The following is a 20,391-nucleotide window of genomic DNA, read 5'->3' on the forward strand; positions in this document are numbered from 1 at the left end:
GCATCCAGGGTGGCCACAGCCCACCCACAGGGACATCAGCCCCAGGGCCTGGGCAGGCCAGACGGTCCCACCACCCCCGTCTCAGAGGGCTGGCATGTGGCACCCAGCCCCACTTGGGCGGGACAGTACCACGGGCCACAGAGGAGAGCTAGCGCTTCCACACCCCAACAGGGAACCCCAGGGGCACCGCCTGCAGCACCAATGGGATGGGGGGGGGGGCGGTTCAGGGGGTCCCTCACCAGGACTAATAGCCCATTGTCTCCCCTTTCGTCTCCACAGAGCCGGGAGCCCCGCGACAGGCCCGGGGAGCCCCACCGCTGAGGCGGAGCGGCCCAGGCCTCAGACCGGGACAGCACAGGGCCGTTTTCGGTCCCTCTGCCAGTGACACCAGGCCGGGGCAGGGGACGCGGCACACACAGCTGTCCTGAGGGAGCTGGTGGGCGTAGTGCAGGAGTGGCTTGCCATGGAGCAGCAGGCATGGGACCGGTGGGGTCCAACTTGGATGCCCTCGCCCAGGCTGTGGTCAGCCACCTGGCCCCTACCACCGCTCTCACGGGTCACTCCCACACCCCTGTCACCCCCCCACCCCTGCATCCCCCCCCTTCCCCTCAGCAGTTCCCCCCCACCCCAATCCCACAGCCTCCTGCCTCCCCCACAATGTGCCCCCTGCCGCCAAGGAGGCTGAACTCAAGGCCCTGCTCCTTCCCCACCTCCCCCCCCCCCCACCCAGCCTCATCCACCTGGCCCACACCTGGCTGGCCATGTGGAGGCTGAGCCCCTGCCCCCTCCCCAGGCTGAGCCCAGCACAGACACTGGGACTGTGCCCGAGCCACGCCCCTACCTCCCTGTGCCACCTGGCCTGGCCCGGCCCCGGTGGACACAATGAGGAAGGGGCGGGTGTGGGCAACAGGCCTCCCAGCCCTTGAGCCCCCTGGAGTGGTGAGGCCCCTGGTCAACCTTCCTTGCTCCCATGTAAATAGTTCTCCCTTTTCACCCTCCCCCCCATATGTGTATAGTTCCCACTAGAAAATGAGGGGGCACAGGTCTGGAGTAAATAGTTCATGGTTTAACGTGTGGGGGGGGTGTGCGCACGTAGGGTGCTGGAGTGGGGGGTGTGCAGGGTGGGGTTGGTTACCGTGGCCCCTGCTCAAAGCCCTGGTGCAGGGCCCCCCTTACATGCAGCCCGTCCTGCTGGGCCTGGTGGTAAGGAGCGGCAGGGTGCTGTTTGTACCTGTACCCTGCCTCGGTGGCCCTCCTCTGCATATAGGGCTCGTGTTTTACCTCCACCAGGTTATGGAGGGTGCAGCAGGCCCCAACCACCACTGGGATGTTGGGAAGGCCCACCTCCAGCCTGGTGCAGAGGTGTCCAAAACGCCCCTTGAGGTGGCCAAACACCCATTTGATGGTGTTCTGGGTGTGGTTCAGCTGCTTGTTTAAAAAGGCCCTGGCTCAGCTGGGTGTGCCCGGTGTATGGCCTCACCAGCCAGGCCTGCAGGGGGTAGGCCACATCCGCCATGATGCAGGGCAGCAGTGTCATGTTCCTGATGGGAAGCTCCCGCCAGGGGATGAAGGTCCCTTCAGCTATACGACGTCCCAGCCCTGAGTTCCTGAAGACCCTCGCGTCATGGGTGTGGCTGGACCAGCCCACGTAGCTGTCCTAGAACCAGCCGCTGGCGTCGACCAGGGCCTGTAGGACCACCGAGTGGTTGGTAGCCTTGCAATTCACATAGGACCCTCAGCTGTGCTCTGGGGCCCAGAGGGTGACATGGGTGCAATCCAGGGCCCCAAAGCAGCTGGGGAAGCCCAGCTCCTGGAATCCCTGGATGGTGTCGTCCAGGTCCCTTTGATCTCCTGGACAACTGCAGGGCATAGGGGGGCGTGCTCGTGAGCTTGGGTGGGGTGCAGCTTGCCTGCCTGTGCCCGTCCCCATCCCCACCCCCACCCCCAGGGTGCCTGCCCTTCTCCTGATGGTGCCTGTCACCAGGTTGCCCCCTGCCCCCCGCATGCAGTCTAGCTGTGAGCTGGGCACAGCTTACCTCAATGAGGATGGCCCTGATGGTGGCTTTGCCCACCCTGAACTGGTGTCCGACAGATCGGTAACTGTCCAGGGTGGCCAGCTTCCGTAGGGCCGTGGCTACCCTTTTGTACATGGGGAGCGCTGGCCTCAGGTGTGTCCTGGTGCTGGAGGACTGGGGTGAGCCTGTGGCACAGCTCCAGGAATGTCCCCTTGGTCATCCTGAACTTCTGTAGCCACCAGTCATCGCCCTAGTCCTCTAGCACAAGCCGGTCCCACCAGTCGCTGCTTGTGGGGAAGCTCCACAGGTGGCAGATGACCCAGGGGACCGGCTGGGCATGTTGTGCCCTGAGGATGGCATCCAGGAGGGTGGCTATTGTGGTGGCCACCTGGAGCTGCAGCAGCACGGTAGCCAGGGCACTGGCCATGGCTGCAATGGAGGGGGGATGCTGCTTGGAGTCCATGGGGGCTTGGGATGCCACCTCTGCTGCCTCTCTCTCTCTCTTGCACTGCCTGGGGACAGGGTTGCTGGCCCTCAGTGTGCAGGCTGAGGTATGGGAGGTGGGGGGCCTTTAAGGGGACGGTGGGTGGTGGCCCGGGGAGGGCTCGTCCGCAATGCGACCCTGCCCATGGCGCTTCCTGTCCCTGCTCTTTCGGAGAAGTGCCCTGGCATGTATGGATGCTCTCTTTCGAAATTGTGCTGGGGGCCTTTTGAAAATGGACTGAACCTTCAGTCCCGCTGGTGTGTGGACGCTCCATTTCGAAAGAGCCTCTTTTGATGTTCTCTTTCAAAAGACATTCCTTCTAAACAGAAGTGTAGTGTAGATGCAGCCAGAGGGATCGAGTGCTTCGAGAGGCCATGATAACAACAACAAAAAATAGTGCCAGTTTCCTGACTTACTGGCTTTTTTGTCTGTCTGTTTCTAAAGCTGCTGCCCTCGGCTGACTGTAGATTCAATATATCCTTCATCTGCCTTGTCTGGGAAGGACATACTTGCAGGTGGCATGGTGAGAGATACCATTCTGCCAAAATTAGCTTGAGACAGTCTTGTGAAAATGAAAATATTCCTGCCTTATTACAAACGTGGGATGAGTCATGCTGTATCTCTTGTGACAGACCAGTGGTCGGAGTTCTGTCATGACAGCCCTGTCCTAAGAAGATAGTGGGCGCAGGCTGAGCAAACCCAGACCTGACGGTTGGCAGCTGTGCGCCCCTGAGCAGAGGGGTGTTATAAGGCAACTGGGAGTGCAGGAAAGGACGGAGGAAGGAGAGGAGCCAGCGAGTGGAAGGCTCTGCTTCCATATAGTTGGGTAGCATAGAAACACAGACCTGGAAGGGACCCTGGGAGGCCATCAGGTCCCGTCCCCTGGTCATCCCAGCCAGAGGGGTTACTGTGATCAGCCGTATGTGGGAGGTAGTAGGACTTTCACACAATAAAAACATGAGTGCTTGGAACTGGAGTGGTCTCCCTGTCATTTATGGATAGATCAGAGGCCTTGTGGGGCCTGTCATGGTCCTGGGCCGCTACACTTTCCAAAAATATTTCCTTCTCTTTAAATAGTGTGTGTGAAAGATTGAGTTGGCAAGAAGTGTTACCCACAGAAAAGGGTACGTTCAGTGTAACAAAAGTAAGACTGCCCAAAATGGGCTCTGATTCACTTTGTCTAACTCCATTCAAGTCAATGGGATTTGACATAGGCCAGGAGTCAGCAATCTTTCCAAAATCGATGGCCAAAATTTGACCTTTGACCTGTATGTACACGTCTAGTGCTGGTAATACTCCTTTTAAAGTCCCTAATAGTCCTGCTTTCAACAGCTTCATTAATGAATAAATTAAGATGCAGAGCTTTGCTGTTCAGGAAGTGATTCTTAGCATTAGCTGGTCTTTCGTTAATCCACAGGATACCTGGCTCTGAGCAGGCTCCTGACTGCCTGGGGGAGGAGAGACGGGGCTGAGCTCCTTCTTGCATGCTGGTGAAAATGTGTGTGTGCGCCACTCCTGGCCCCTGTGGCAGGGGTTGCTCACCCTTTACATAAGCTGTAAGGCAGTTCAGCACTGGAACTCATGGGCCAGATCATGTTCAGTTACACTATTTGGGGAGGGATGAGGGGAGCGGAAACTCCATATCCATTCAATTTTTGTTTCTTAGTATATTGAACCTTCTATACCAGTAGTGGATTTGTGATGACGACAGGTAGGCACTGAACCATGACCATATAATATTCCCCCCTCGCACCTTGAGAATGCTTGGTCTGACTCAATTACAATGAACACTTAAATTCTCATTGTTTTAATTAGCGTTGACCTAGGAGTAACAAAAGTATGCCGTATGCCTAGATGGCATTTCCATATGTTCTGGGAAACCTTCTAAAAGCATTAACATGTGACATTGTGTGCTGGGGGAATTAGGGGCTGCGATTCAGGATGCTCGCAGGAGGAAAACAGTTAATATCCAAGACAACTTGATAATAGATCATGTACATACGTACGTATGGCCTATTTTGCTGACCAGACATCAAATTTGGCATAAGATTCCCATTGTAGATAACAGTTTACAGCAGAAGTGATTATGGTGGGTCAAGCATTACCTAGCCATGTTTCACAACAAAACCTATTTATAGGCCAGATTGTGATAGCTTGATTTCATCCTACTGATGTCAATGGAAACAGGATCCGTCCTGTCCTTTTTGTTGGTACTTTTACCCCAAGTAGTCCCACTGAGTTTCTGGGAACTCTTTGTGGAGTAAGGTGCTAGTGGATGTGTGTAAGGGAATTGTGAAGTGGCTTTTTGTGCGGGAGTCTGGCTGACTGTTACACTTCCATATACAAACATGGCCATATTGCAACAGCTTGCAGTTGGGATTGTTTTTCAAAGGATTTTCAATCCCAGCTTACGTAGGTTTGCAATAAGAGCCCCACCTTACTTCCTTCAGCTGCTCTTCAGAATGTTTCCCTTTCCTGTGTGATGTCTTTTTTTATTTTTTGCCTGTTCTGTTTCCACAGGAATCAGGACTCTATTCATACAAAATCTTTGGTGGCCTTGCTGATTGTCCCCCAGAGTTGTGTGCAGATGTCTACATGGATTTAGACTACAGAAAGCAATGGGATCAATATGTTAAAGGTTGGTAATTCATCAGATTACTTTTATAATATTTAATAAGATTTATCTTTATTTTTTTCCCCTCAGGGAGGTACTCTGAAATGTTTCCGTTCTCTTAGGGCCATGTTCCCCTGAAGGATTTGGTCCCATTTTCAGGGGCTCAGCATACACAAAGACACAGCAATTGTCACTCTAACTTTCCATTTAAATACTTCCTTCAGATTTTGATTTTAAAAAAACACTTAAACAACTACAAGCTACAGTGTCTGAAGCCAGCATGGTGAGATCTTTTTGTAATTCCTCTTCTGTGCTAAGAGAATAGAAAGGAAGCAGTTGAAGTTACACCCTTTAAATTCTAAAATGTAGTTAATGTTACAGTTGGCCTCTACACTTTCATTGATTCAGGAGAAGTCTTGCTCCCTGAACTGTGTCCAGAACCTGTGTGTATTTGAAAGAACAATTTTGGTACAAGTTTGAGACTTGCTGCCTTAAAGGTATTTCATACTTCAGAGTTGGATGAATTAACTCTCTGCTGGTGGAAGACTAACTATAGGACTTTGTATTTAAAAAAAAAAAAAAAGTGGGGGGGGCAGGGTAGATGGGGAAAACAGGAAACCGTATGCCCTTTTGTTTCAAGGGTGATAGCAGTGATATCAGTGATGCTTGAAGTGTCAACACTCAACAATTTCACTGTTCATCAAAGCATGAAGACATGCACAATTTACTGAGTAATAGTTCATTTTTTGAACAGGCCTATAACAAATCATGGCAGGGCTGAAGTTGCTTTTGCTTTCATGAAAAGTGGGCTGAGCATTCAAAAGATGGATACGTAGAGCATGTGTTGCTCCATTAGGTCTAATTTGTGGCCTATGTTGAGCTGCCTCTCTGCATCAAGGCTTTAGACAATAAGCTGTAGATTTGTCTCGTTTCATAAAGGAACACACATTCCAATGTTCCCTTCTAATCTTTCTTCCATCTGTGGATGCTTTGCTTTCCATCCACATGCAGCATGAGTATTAATGTGCAGAGGCATGTGTGGCTGTCCACCATCAGTGGAAACCTAAAACATAGCTATGGTTGCTCTGCTGATCAGCTGGGTGGCAAGTGAATCTCTCCTGAGTGACTGCACAAGTGCACAGCTTGCAGGGGGCAAATAAGACGCTCCTGTGGTGCTGTGTAATAACTCCCATGTTCATGGCTCATATGCCCAGAGCAGCCATTCTTCACTACAGTGCTTGATTTAAAATTTTGCTGTGAAACGAGATCCATTACCAATGTAAATGAACGTAAACATCGGGTAGTTAGTAGTTCGAACAATACAGTGGACTAAGTACATTTTGTAACATAGCTTTGTTTTTCAAAAAAAAATGCAACGCTGCATTTTAGCCAGCGTGCAACTCTCAGCATAATTGTGTCGCATGCTATCCTGAACAGATTATTGCAGTTCTGTCCAATGTCGGATCTGGGCCAACTTTGAACGGTCTGTCCCCTGGAATGGATAGACTACACAGGGGAATGCAGGTATAGTGTGTGTCTATGACTGAATACCATTGTGGCAGGTTTCACACTTGGGAAACAGAGCAAGCTTTAAAATAATCTCTGGGTACTCGAATGTTGATCCACGTTGGCATGTGAATCTCAAATTGATGCCTCTTTTGAAAAAGAGGGAGGCTACTAATGTTGCTAACAAGTGAGATTTGGGTTTAGCATCGCTTTAGTTCAGAAAAATTAAACTAAAGCAATAGTTTAAAAGTAACAAATTTATACTCTAGTGACCTCTGGTGGAAAACGTGATACTGTGTGGGTTCTCATTGCATTGCAGGGACTGCAGCATGCTGTGTGCACAGCTTAAATGTTAGTGCAAAGGCATGTGATCTGGGGAAAGGAAATTGTGTGGGGGGGGGGTTACCTAGTACATAGTTATTCACTTTTTTTTATACATCATTTTCCCCACTCACCTTTCAATTTCTTTCCTTCCTGCCCTCTGTGGCACCATTCTTTGTTCATTTGGAAGAGTAAATGCATGGTTTTTTTTGTAAATAAGCCCAAGAAGCTGTGTTAGCGAGACCCATCAGTTGTGCAATAACTATATATGTATTGTTAAAATCGTACTTTGGGTTGGGAGTGGGAGTTGCTAGGAAACAGCTGAAAGGTTCCAGCAGGAAAAATTATAGTAGATGTTTCTTTTGATATGAGAACACATGTGGCTTAACTCTGTTGGTGCTAATTCATTGGTACTGTTAATACCCTTGGCTAACTTATCACTTGTAAATGAATAAAAAATTATATTTTAAAGGGTTACTTTCCACCACAATCTTGTACACCATTTGATTTAATTGGGAGTCTTTATTTCATACTTGTCACGTTTCAATTTTGTATTAAATTGGAATGGCTCTCAAAGATATAAGGCTATTACCTGTTTTGTTTTCAAAAGCACATTCAATAACAGAGCTCTTCCAAATATCTAGCATTGGAAGGTGTAACCAACCAGGCTCGGGTTCCCCAGAAACGAGGCTGCACCCAGAAGGTGAGTGCTATATTTGGTTTATTGAAAGTGCGTGACACGCGAAGCTCCGACACGTTGGGTTTTCCCCCACTGGTGACCGGTGTCGTCGGTTACAATTGGTGCAGCGAGCAGGGTTCTCCAGGTACGGTGCCTTTTTGGTTGAAAGCGGTGGAGGCAGAAAAGCCAGCGCTGGCCCTGCAGCACATACCAGGATGGCCCTCGATGGAGCAATGGGGGCCAGTAGCACAGATGGGGGCCTGTTGGGCAGCCCCGGCAGACTGGCCGGAGTTGCAGGAGGTGGCAGGCGTGACGCTGGTACTGGTAGAAAGGGCGTTGCATCTGCTGCGGCTGAGCCGCCGGCCAGGGATGGAAAAAAGGGCGGTGGCTTTTCCTAACTGCCCTCTGGGCCCTGGATGATGAGCTTCTCCGCTTGCAGAAGGTGCTGGCGGGGAAGGAGCAGGAACGTCACAATTTGGCAGATGCGCAGGCAATAGCGCAGGAGGTGGTTACCTCGCAGTCCGAAAGGACGCAAGAGTTAACCCATCGTTGTGAGGTGTTGGCGGCGAGAGTGGCGAATCGGCGGCACGTGAAACTAGGGAGAGAACTGGTGTCGACAGCCCAAGTGCGTGCGCTCCTTGCACTAGCCACTTGGGACCCTGAGACCTGGGATGGGAACATTTGGAGCTCTTCCTCGTCTGAGGAGGTGGTGAACGGGGAGGCTGTGCAAACCGACCCAAGACAGGCGCGCCCTTTTTGGGAGCTGAGGACAGAAGGAGGTCACTGCAATGACGTCTGGCGGATGTCTAAGACAAGTGAGTTGCAGGAGATGGTGAAGAACTCTAAGCAGGAGCCAGAGGAAGGCCTTTTGGCTTGGCTAGTGCATGCGTGGGACAACACAGGCAACTCCGTGTTGCTGCTGCTGCTTGAGGAACTCCGCCAGATGGGTGTGTTGTCCCAGGATTCACAGGTCAGACAGGTGCTGCAGACTATGCAAGGTATTACTGATGCACAGGGAAATGCCGTGGAAACGCCGTCCCTGTACTGTTGGCTGACTACGGTGGTGGACCAGGTCTACCATCTCTGGGGGAACTGGAAGCACTGGTGAGGCCCTGGCGTACGATCCCAGAAGGGGTGAGTGCGCTGCAGCAGCTGGGCATGGCTTGGGCTGTGGCTTTCATCGACGTAGGACCAGACGATGTAGAGGTCTAGAAATCCATCAGAGCTGCTCTTACGCCTCGTCCCCCTCGAGCTGAAGGCCTCCCTTACGGCTGTGGTCATGGCAGCGAACGGGCACGTAGGTGACTTGGTTGGAACGTTGATGCAGCTAGAGACTGTCATAGGCGCAAAAGTGGTCCATGCCGCAAAAGGAAAAGGTGGTTGGGCAGGAGCACCTGGGCAGGAAAAAGGGCACGCTTGGGTGACCCGGAGAACTATGTGGATGGACTTGCTGAAGGCAGGAGTCCTCTGTGAGGAGATTAATGGTTTGCCAACACCAGACTTGTACAAACATTGGTTATAACCGCTGCCTACCCAGCGGAGTGAGGATGTGGGCGCCTCCAAGAGGGTGGGCGAGACCCAGGCACCACAAAAAGGTACAGGATCTGGGGGGAGGACACAGCCCAGCGCCCCCGTCGACTGGACCCTTCCCCCTAGGAAGTGACGGGGAGGTGGGTCCCCTGCGGTACAGGCTGTGGCTATGCGACAGGTAGCAGGGGACCAGCGCCCATTCGTCCCATTAACCATCAAGTGGCCCCGGGAGGGGAGCAGCATGTGTTAGCTCTGTTAGACACTGGAGCCCAGGTGACCAGACTGCAGGTCACGTGGTGGTCGTGCAGGGCCTAGGAGGAGCGGAGACCACCGCTTATTTGGTGGAGGTCACCCTAACGCTGGGGAAAGCCCCTCCCTTTCAGGCGACAGTGCTGGCTGCACCTTTGGGTGAATACATCATTGGAATGGACGTCTTGCGTGGCCAGTGTGTGGATACACAGTATGGGCTGTTTGCCTTTGGGCACCCCCGCTACATTCGGGCAATCAGAACTGTGGAGACCCTACTGCAGGGACATCCCAAATGGGACCCTGTGCACCTGCCAGTCCCCCAGACCCTGGTGTCAGTCAAGCAGTACTGCATTCCTGGTGGAGAGCACGAGATCAGTGCGCTATTGCTTCATTGCTACAGGCGGCGATTATTTGCCCCATGCTGAGCGCCTTCAACAGCCCCATCTGGCCAGTGAAGAAGCCGGATGGATCATGGTACATGACAGTGAACTATCGGGAACTCAATAAGTTAACCCTGGAGCTTACAGACATAGTTCCGGATGTGGTTACCATCCTGGAGCACATCACCATGGCGGCCTTGCCATGGCATGCAGTCATAGACCTGGCCAATGCATTTTTCTCTATTGACATTCATCCTGAGAGCCAAGAGCAGTTTGCCTTCACGTGGCTAACAAAGCAGTACATGTTTACCATGTTACCACAGGGCTTTAAGCACTCCCCAGCGATCTGCCATCAGCTAGCGCAGGCCGATCTGGAGCGTCTGGACCTCCCTGACCAGGCGGCCTGCTACCACTACATTGACGTTATGATCTCGGGACCAGATGAACCAACTGTTCAAGCTGCTCTAGACACCGTCATAACAGGAACTTGTGGGCAAAGCCACCCTGTGGACCTGGACAGAGAAGCACCAACAAGCCTTCGATCTCTGCAAAGAGGCAGTGGTGGCACATGCCCGCCTCACTGCACTGCTGCAGGGCCAACCGTTTGAACCGGAGGTAACAACCGTCGGCAATGTGGCGTCCTGGGGTCTGTGGCAGCAGGTAGGAACCCAGCAAAAAGAACCTATCTGCTTCTAGTCACGAACCCTCTGCAGAGCCGAAGGTGGGTACACCCCCCCCACCCCCCCTGGAAAAGCAGATCCTAGCAGTGGCGTGGGCTTTGCAGGACACTGAGTGGGTCACGGGCGTCGCCCCTGTTACTGTATGGACCCCCATTCCCTTAATGGGGTGGGTTACGGACATCTCTGAACATGCACATACGGGAGTGGTGCAAGCAGCTACCCACTTCACGTGGAAACGCTACTTACAGCAGTGCATGCACTTGGGAGCCCCTACACTTCCTTCTCCTGGGAACAGTTACTTTTCAGCATGATCCCCAGCTAGCGGATGAGCTACCTGCCATCGACCCACCAGTAGCCCTCTCGCCGGTGGCGGACACACCTCCGTTGGATACCGTGCCTAAGGAGAGGAGAGAGAGAGAGAGAGCATCCAGGTAACCGATAGGTCTGCTATGTACACCACAACTGGACAGAAGCAGTGGCGAGCAGTTGCATATGCCCCCTACAGGGATAAAATCGCCTTTGCCTGGGGAACAGGTAATTTTGAGCCAATGGGCAGAGTTGCGGGCGGCGACGCTGGCGGTGGAAGCTGGGCAAGTGGAGACCTTTTTTTATATATATAATATATATATAACACACACTCTCTCTCTCTCTCCTCTCTAACAGCTGGGTAGTCTACAAGCGCCTGCGCCTTGCCCCTGAGCAAGGAGTCATAGTACGTGTCAGGCAGGCCTCACTCCTGGGCCAGGTGCAAGTGGAAGAACACCAGGTGGTGCTCCTTGCTGGGACTCCGAAGACTGTAGCACCCCTAACCACTGCCGAACCCTGGGCGGGAGCGGACGTACTTGAGTGTACCCCTGAGATCCTCTTTGCTGTTAATACCCGAGTACCTGGGTTGAGTTGGGTCCCAAAGTACTGGTGACTGCGGCATCTCCGGGGCTCCGGTCGCGGGTGTCACGCGCTTTCAATAAACCAAATATAGCACTCGCCTTCTGGGTGCAGCCTCATTTCTGGGGAACCCGAGCCTGGTTCTTTACAGAAGGAAAGTGTGCTTATGCCCAGGCTTAATCAAAAGATAGGATAGGCTTTGAATGAATTAACTTTCTGGGAGGGTGTTTAGCTCCGGAAAGGCCTACACTGACTGGGAGATTGCCAGTCAATCGATCCTTAGTATTAGATTTAGAGGGTCTAGTAAAGAGCTACTAAATCAATTGCTGATTGCTGTCTTGCCAAGTCTGGTACTCCACTGGAATGAGAAGCATAAAGGAAGTCAGTGGGCCAGTTTCTCCCATTGACTCTTGCAGTGGAGACTCTGTGGCACCTCCACCTACCCTTTCATATAACTGGAGTTGTGTGCCTTAAGTTGACATTGGCCTGTAATGTAGACTTGCATTCAGCCTCTTCAGACTGTTTTCTTGCCTGAATGGACCCAATAAGCAATGGAGGTGTGATTGCACCTCCAATTTCTGGTACAATTGCTTTACTTAACTCCTGAATGGACCTGTCTACAGTAGAAACCAATTTTTCTCTTGACCTGGCTTTACTCAGTTTAGCATATCTGTGTATAACTGCACTGAGATGTCGCCATTTTTTAAATGCTTGCTGTGGCTAGTTTAAATACTGTTTTGGTATTAAATATGTATGGAATTAACTCAGTGATGGCCAATGCTTTTGTCCCCTTTGCCAATTGTAGAACTGTGTGAGAAGACTTACAATGGGAAGAGAATAATCTACTGGGAAGTGAAGTACCCTTTCCCTTTGTCAAACAGAGATGTATCCTTTCAAACCTCTGTCTTCAGGGCCGGGCAATTTATGCAAGAGTCCAGATGCCAGGGGCAATAAGAATTGTGCTTGTCTATTACTGTAGCAGTTAAACTGCCAGAAGAGCCAAACCTGAAAAGAACTAAAGGTTTAAAAGCTTTATACTGACATCCTGATTTATGCTTGTGCCATGTGAATCACTCACCTGGGTGCTACACGGATTTCAGCAAAATGCTTGCTTGAGTCTGAAGCATCAATATGGCAAACATGAAGATTAATTTAATTGACTGGGATGAAATGTAGATGGAAACAGGTCAGGGACTGCATTTCTGTGGCATTCCGTACCTGTCACGATGGGGCTGCTGGATGCTACTGCAACACAACTGCATACTATTATGAAACGTCGTAGTTGTAAAAGAACGGCCATGCTGGGTCAGACCAGTTGTCACTAGTCCAGTATCTTACCTTCCAACAGTGGCTGGTGCCAGATGTTTTGGAGGAAGTGAACAGAAAGAAGGGCATTTTGAGTGATCGATCCAATGTCATCAACCCATATTCTAACATTCAGGGGTTTCGGGGCACCAAAAACCATGGAGTTGCATCTCTGGTCATCTTGGCTGGTATCCATTCATGGACCTCTCCATCTTGTATACTATTTTTTTAAAAAACTTTTTTTTGTTTGCAACTTTCTTTATATTTGACATCTTTCTCAACTTGAAATGCAGTATGTGTATATTCGTGAGCGTCGTGATATGGACATTGGTGGGAGAAAGATCTGGGTTGTGCTGGCTAACAGCGTGTCTCTTCCTGAGTTTCCAGAAAAACCTGGAATTATCAGAGTAAAGAGTTATGAGCAAAGCTTGGTGCTTGAGAGTGATGGTAAGACTGGATCCAAAGGTAAGAAGTAGCACTTACTACAGCGAAGTAGAGCAAGCTTCCAAATATTACTCTGCCTTTACTAAGTAAATATAGTGTGAAATCTCAGAACTGCTCAAAGTAGGAGAGGCTGAGGACTTGAGGATATATGCAAAGAGTCCAGTAAAAATGTACACTAGACAAAAGCATGTCTGGGAAATTTTCGTGGAGATTGGTGTATTAGTGTCAGTGGTTTTGCCCCATTGGACTTATGCAATTAAGAATGGACCATCAGTCATTTCCCTCCACTAAATGGAGGAGGTGTCATTCATTTGCTCTTCTTGAATATTGGTGGTAAGTTTTTTTTTTTTTTTTTTTTTTTTGATCATTTTGATAGCAAATGGAAATGAGTTAACCTAATGAATACTCCATTCAGTGAAAATTCACCTATGAATCTCTGTAGACTTGTTTTGTGAAGTTGTTATAAATAGAATGAAAGACGTTTTGGGGCAAAGTAGATCTTTAAGAATGTTTGGGGTTTTTTTTGGTGGGGGGTGTGTGTGTGTGTGAGAGAGAGAGAGTAACATGACTTAGCACTAAGTCCTAGTCAGGCATAAACTGTAAGTGTAATCAATATAGTATCAGTAATAAACTGCTAATTTATTACTTTTCTAATAACCTTTTCCTTTCTGTCTAAGTTTACATGTATTACTTTGATAATCCTGGCGGCATGATTCCATCCTGGCTCATTAATTGGGCAGCTAAGGTAAGCCAGAAGCTGGGGCAATATCTTCTTTGAGGTGTGTGACTTGTTCCTGAGTTTCCACCACTTAGATCCAATTCTGGCTTCCATAAGTCAGACAAGATCAATCAAGTTTTGTTCCCTCTTGGCCACTCTACTCTCATCTTTTAGGCCTCTATTCTGGCAGCTTTCTCTTGTGCACTTTTACTAGAACTTCCCTCATACCTCAAAGCTCACTCTTGATACTAAACTTAGTCAGGCTCATCAGAGTTGTTTTTGCTACTGCATGGACAAACTCCTGCTCCACACAGAGCATGAGCAGATGGGTTTATTAGTGTTTGCAAAGTCCTCAAACAATATGATCGAGGAACAAATACAGACTTTACTCCTTTGTAGTTAATCTAATCGTTGTTAGAAGCACAGTCTTTTCTTATATTTGAAATTGTTAGTGTAAAATGGGGTTTATAGAGCTTTTGTCTGCAGTATCTTTACTAGCATTGTTTTTATTTTTTTAAACAGAGTGGAGTACCTGCTTTCTTGAAAGACATGCAGAAGGCGTGCCTTAATTATTGCAAGAAAACCTAAGTTGATACTTAGAGTTTGTCTCCTGAATTGTTCATTCATTTGGTTTCCCAAGGAGGACTATTGTGAAACATTGGATGAAGTCTACTTCCTGAGATATGCTACTCCATGAGTTAAGTTCCATTGGTGTGTGCCTTTGAGGTTGTCAAGCCTTGATTTTTGCTTTTCATTTGACATCTGTTCTCTTCAGTTAGATAGCTGTTCATCCTTGCTTCAACCACTGATGTGATTCCTACCATCTTTTCAAATGGTTTCCTTCTTCTCTTTTTCCTCCCACTCCTCCCCTTTTCCTCATTTTCTGCGTGCTTTCTACCAAAGGTCACTTCAGGGAACCCTGGTTCATGTTAAATCCTCAACAGAGAGTAGCTCCTTTTTACTCCATGTTGGAGAATACTCTAAAATTTACTTTAGGAAAAAAGTGAAGTAAATTTTAATTTGTTGTGGTAAACCATGTCTCCATACACATTAGATAACCAGTTCTGAGAGATGTAGCCTTGCTAATGAAGTCCTGCTGTCAAAACTGGCTGCCTCTTGAAAGCACCTTCAAGTCTAATGCACTGATTGCATTCCATGTGTTCTTGTTGTCCTGCCATTTCCTGAATTTTATCCTGTATTGCTGGGAGCTGACAGGCTTTGATCAGAAATGTCCATCTTGTTTGCTGGACAGAATGTGGACAACATGGCGGTGTTGATAAATAGCATGCAGTCTGCTATTATAGTGTATAACTAAGAGATTTTGCAATGATCAAGTCCTTAATTTGCATTTAAATAGCAATTAGACTAAATCCTAATACATCTTTGTGCCTCGTGTTTCGTAGTTGGTACCTAGTCATGCTTTTGAGGTGAGGATAGAAGAGACACATGCAATAAGTAAGGTTGTGATGAACTATGGCAATGAGTTCATACCTTGTTCTTGTCTAATGAAAAACACCTGGCATGCTAAAAGCCTATCCAGCCCTTACCTGGAAGAGTTCTGTGAGAGAAGAGGTGGGAATAGAGGGGGGAGAAAAAAAACCTCCAATACAAACTATGACTTGATCATCCTAAAGCTTTCTATACTCAAAATTATCAGGGAATCTCCTAAATGTTATGCTAATGACTAAGTTTAAACTATTGCTTCCTCATTCATGAGTTGGACATGGAGACAAATGGCTGTTTTTAGGGGTAGTTCATGGTTCCAAGTCTGATAGAAGGCAAGAAGACCAGGAACTAAACTTTGCAGCTGATACTATAACTCAAGTCCTCCCAGTAAAAGAGGAAGAAAATCACATCCAGCAACACCAGGTGTGGGGGAACATTTTTCACCAGAGGTGATCTCAGGGAATATACCACATGCTGTTAATTGAGCTGTAAGCACAGCCTTCAGTGGAATGGCAAATCTGAGTAATTAACAAGACCTATAATTATGTCTATATGAAAGTAAATGGTGTAAATTATTTGCCTTTATACCTTGTATGCTCTGAATGGTGGTTGATTTGATGAATTAAAAACAAAACCTTGAAGCTAGATTTGTACAAGTAGTTTTTTTTTTTGGGTTTCTCGCTATGAAGTTTTTGCCTAATCTTTTGCACATGTAACACCTGAGCCATGGTAATACTGACTATATTAGTTCAAATTGAAAACTGACTACTTTTGAGAGGTGAGTAAACCTTATTAATCCTGTTATCTTTCAGCTTATAACACAATGCTTACTGTTTAGGGCTGTAGTGGACTTCTCCACTAGAGAGAGCTGAAAATGCCATACTATAAAAGGATAGGTCTGCAGCGCAAAGTTATTTCAAAATAGTGGCAGTCTTATTTCATAATTGGTAAACCTCATTTCATGAGGAATAGCACCTACTTGGAAATAAGCCATAGTGCATTCAATGACTCTGTTCTGAAATCAGCTGTATGGGTTTAGATGCTGCATTTAGGAATAGCTGAGTGCTGTTTTGAAATGCAGTTGTGTGTAGCAGCCTTATTTTGGAATAGCTGTTCCAGAAGGGAGTGTCTACTTGTGCAGGTATTTTCAAAAAGACAGGACCTCTTTCAAAAGAACAGAGGGAGCATCTATACATGCAGTGCACTCTTTCCAGTGAAAATTGTTGAAAGCCAAACCCCTGTCCTGTAGTGGGAAGAATGCTCCCTTTCAAAATACTTCCTCAAAAGGAGGTACATGTAGATGCTCCCCAGCCTGCTCTCTCAAAAGAAGTCCACCATAGCAGCATCCAGCTAGAGCCTGGAGACACTCTGCTCTGCCCTGCCCTGTGCTGCAGCAGTGGGGCTCCATGATCTGTGCATCCAGCCACTCTTAAAGCCACAAAGACCCAGAAACCCTGTGGTAGGAAGATGAGAGCAGGCAAGCTGCAACCGCATGAGCGGGGCCGAGCACAACCTCTCAGCTGCCCCTAGTGACTGCAGAGGCCACAGGGCCAGTGCACAACAGCCGCTGCAGCCCCAGAGCCCTCACAGGGCTCCCAGGAGCCAGCCATGCGGGGAGGAAATAAGGGCCCCCTCCTAGATGGAGCCTGAGCTCCAAGACCTCCCCAGACTTTGAAAAGAGGAGGCGGCCCTGCAGGAGAGGCGAGTCAAGCTGTAGAACGCTGCAGCCTTTATCCCGCTGGCCTGGGGACTGACCAGCTGTGCCAACGTGGAGTGGACCCTGGAGCAAAATAAAGGAGCTTTGGCAGGGCTATGCTGGGTCTGGTATGAGGTCAGGTACTCGGGGACAGGTCCCCCTACCTGCCCCTACTACTGGGAGCTCCATCTTGGGGCCCTGAGACAGCTCCCCACCCACACTGGTCCTTGACTCATTTGTGGACAAGCCTAAGCCAGGGGGCCTCGAGGAGCTGGGACCAGCCAGCCTGAGCCAGGGAGCAGACAACACATAGGACTGGTTCAGTGGGGAGGGCAACCTCATAATAGACATCCTCTGGCAGTCATCCAGGTGGGTCACAGGGAGCTGGATGTCAGCGGAGGTCATTGAGGAACCCTATGTTAAATGCATGGTGGGATGTGTGTGCCAGCTGGCAGGGTGGGGGCAACACAGCTGCCAGTGGGCCACTCAGAGGCCAGACACCCCAGCTGGCCGTGGCCCATGTCATACCCAAGGTGCCCACCTGTGCCACCCAGCACCCATCTCCATGGACAGTTCTGGGTGCTAATGTGTAGTAGGTCATAGGTGGGGCCAGGCCAGTCCCAGGCAGGGAGGAACTCCTGTGCATCCCCAACACTGCATGTATACTGTGTGTGTCCCACCTGGGCCCCAGAGACAAAGGGGCCCTGATGGGGGAGTGACATGCTGTACTTCTTCCCCTCCAGCTGCAGCAGGGGAGGGCCCACACAGTCCACTGGCCTTGGTGGTCACAGAGAGCTGCCTGGAGTCAGTGGATGGGCCAGGTACCTCCAGCAGCACTGACAGTGTGCCCACAGCTGGAGACTGCAGTGGCACCTGGGGGATGATGCTGCCAGCTTCTGCCAGGCCCAGCTGGCAGAGTGGTGACTCTGGTTGGAGGAAGGCTACCTGGACTGGTGGAGGGAGGCATAGGCCTGCCTCATGTCCCAGCTGGAGGGTATCCATGGACCCTCCAGGAGCATGTGGACAATGTAGCACAGCTCCTAGCCCCCTGCAGAAGCCCCTGCCCCACCCACCACTGAGGCTCCTGCTGCCATCCCCAAACGCTCCTATGTGCCAGTGCTCCCCACCCTGTCGTGGAGCCCACCCCCAGAGAGGGAGGGGATCCCAGGGCTGATAGGGCTCTTGGCCCACAATCCCCATCCCTGAGTGACCTTCTTCCTTCAAGTACCTTCCCTCCTCATCACTGTAAATAGTTACATGTTTGCACAGATGCTGAGTTGTGGTTGAAAGTTATAAATGGTTTATTGAACAGACACCCATGTCCTGTGGCCTCGTAGAGAGGAGGTGCCTGGGGTGAGGGGGTGGATGCTTTGGGAGATGGGGGATGGGATGTGTGTCAGTGTGGCTCAGGGGCAAGGCTCACCCAGATCACTTCCCTGATTTGGACCCTGTTGCAGTTTGTTTGGTGGCAGCAGCCAGCTGCTCAAACCTTGCAGTGGCTTCAACCTCCCACCCCCTGGATGCAGGCATCCCCCTTCATCTCCATGATGTTGTGGAGGGCACAGCAGGTGTCCACCACCTGCAGGATGTTGCACACCCTGACCTTGAGGCATGCGCGGAGGCACCGCCACCGCCCCTTCATGCAACCACAGGCCTGCTCAACCCCATACTGAGCCTGGTTGAGGTGGGTGTTGAAGGCTTCCCGGCTGGGGTCAAGGGGGCAGTATAGGCTACATGAGCCACAGCAGTAGTGGGTGTACTGCATCTGCAACCGTGCAGAGTGGCATGGTGGTGTCCCTGACTGGCAGTTCCCACTGGGGGAATGAAGGTGCCTGCCTCTGTATGCTGGAACAGGCCAGAATTATGGAAGACCCTGATCTCGTGCGTTCACCCTGCCCTGCCCACCTAGATATCCATGAACTGGCCTTTGTGAGCCACCGGGTCCTGAAGAACTACCAAGTGGTATCCCTTTCAGTTGATATAGTGGCCAGCACTGTGTAGGGGGGCATATGGGGTTGTGCATTCCATCCACAGCACTGAAGCAGTTCAAGAACCCCAGCAATGCAAAACCCCTGATGGTGTCCAAGTCTCCAGCATGGATGACCCAATGCAGGAGCATCACATTTATAGTGCAGACAATCTGCATGGGATGGAGGATGTGCTCTCTTGAGGGTGCAGTGGGGTTTTCTCAGCCAGCAGCCCCCCCTCCGTTCCCTCCCTGCCAGCAGCCCCTGAGGGTCCCCAAGCCCTCTCCTGGCCAGCAGTCCCTGGGCCCAGGGGCCCCCTCCCTGTGCAAGGGTGTGCTCTGGGCCCAGCTTACCTCCATGAGGACTGCTCCAATGGTGGCCTTGCCCACCCTGAACTGATGCCCCACTGAGCAGTGGGAGTCTAGCGTGGCCCATTCCCAGATAGTTATTGTGACAAGCTTCTCGAGGGGGAGTGTGAGCTGCATGGTGGTGTCCTGGTGCCTCCTGCCACTGGCTCCTGGAGCGTGTCCTGGCTCATGCATAATCACAGAATCATAGGGCTGGAAGGGACCTCAGGAGGTCATCTAGTCCAGCCCCCTGCTTCAAGCAGGATCAACCCCTGCTAAGTCATCCCAGCCAGGACCTTGTCCAGCCAGGACTTAAAAACCTCAAGGGATGGAGAATCCACCACCTCTCTAGGCAACGCATTCCAATGCTTCACCACCTCCCTGGTGAAGAAGTTTTTCCTAATATCTAACCTACACCTGTCTCTCTTCAACTTCTGACCATTACTCCTTATTCTGCCATCTGACACCACTGAGAACAATTTCTCACCCTCCTCTTTAGAGCTCCCCTTCAGGAAGTTGAAGGCTGCTATTAAATCACCTCTAAGTCTTCTCTTCTGTAAACTAAACAAGCCCAAATCCCTCAGCCTATCCTCATAGATCTTGTGCTCCAGACTCTTAATCATTTTTGTTGCCCTTTGCTGAACCTGCTCAAGCAAATCCACATCCTTTTTACGCTGGGGGGCCCAAAACTGGACACAATATTCCAGATGTGGCCTCACCAGTGCCAAATAAAGAGGAATAGCTACTTCCCTAGATCTGCTTGAAATGCTCCCCCTAATGCACCCCAGTATGCCGTTAGCTTTCTTGGCAACAAGGGCACACTGTTTACTCATATGAAGCCTTTCATCCACCATAACTCCTGGGTCCCTTTCCATCGTACTGCTGCTGAGCCAGTCGGTCCCCAGCCTGTAACAATGTTTGGGATTCTTCCGCCCCAGGTGCAGGACTCTACACTTCTCCTTATTGAACTGCATCAGATTTCTTTTGGATCAGTCCTCCAATTTATCCAGGTCCCTCTGGATTCTCTCTCTACCCTTCAACGTAGCTAGCTCTCCCCCTAGTTTTGTGTCATCTGCAAACTTGCTGAGGGTGCAATCCAGTCCCTCATCCAGGTCATTAATAAAG

At 50.0% G+C, this 20,391-nt stretch overlaps 1 protein-coding gene across 1 annotated transcript in view; it reads left to right on the forward strand.

The window, feature by feature from the left end:
* Window positions 1-15,896, forward strand: part of PCTP (phosphatidylcholine transfer protein) — a 29,544-nt gene extending 13,648 nt beyond the window's left edge. The window contains exons 2-6 of the mRNA XM_075014363.1: window positions 5,020-5,137; window positions 12,149-12,228; window positions 12,942-13,113; window positions 13,770-13,837; window positions 14,333-15,896. Coding sequence (XP_074870464.1) covers window positions 5,020-5,137; window positions 12,149-12,228; window positions 12,942-13,113; window positions 13,770-13,837; window positions 14,333-14,398 — 504 coding nt within the window. The 3' untranslated portion in view covers window positions 14,399-15,896. The remainder of the gene's footprint in view (window positions 1-5,019; window positions 5,138-12,148; window positions 12,229-12,941; window positions 13,114-13,769; window positions 13,838-14,332) is intronic.
* The last annotated feature ends 4,495 nt before the right edge of the window (window positions 15,897-20,391 follow it).

Source organism: Carettochelys insculpta, chromosome 20 (assembly GCF_033958435.1).
Source record: "Carettochelys insculpta isolate YL-2023 chromosome 20, ASM3395843v1, whole genome shotgun sequence".
NCBI classification, from domain to species: Eukaryota; Metazoa; Chordata; order Testudines; family Carettochelyidae; genus Carettochelys; species Carettochelys insculpta.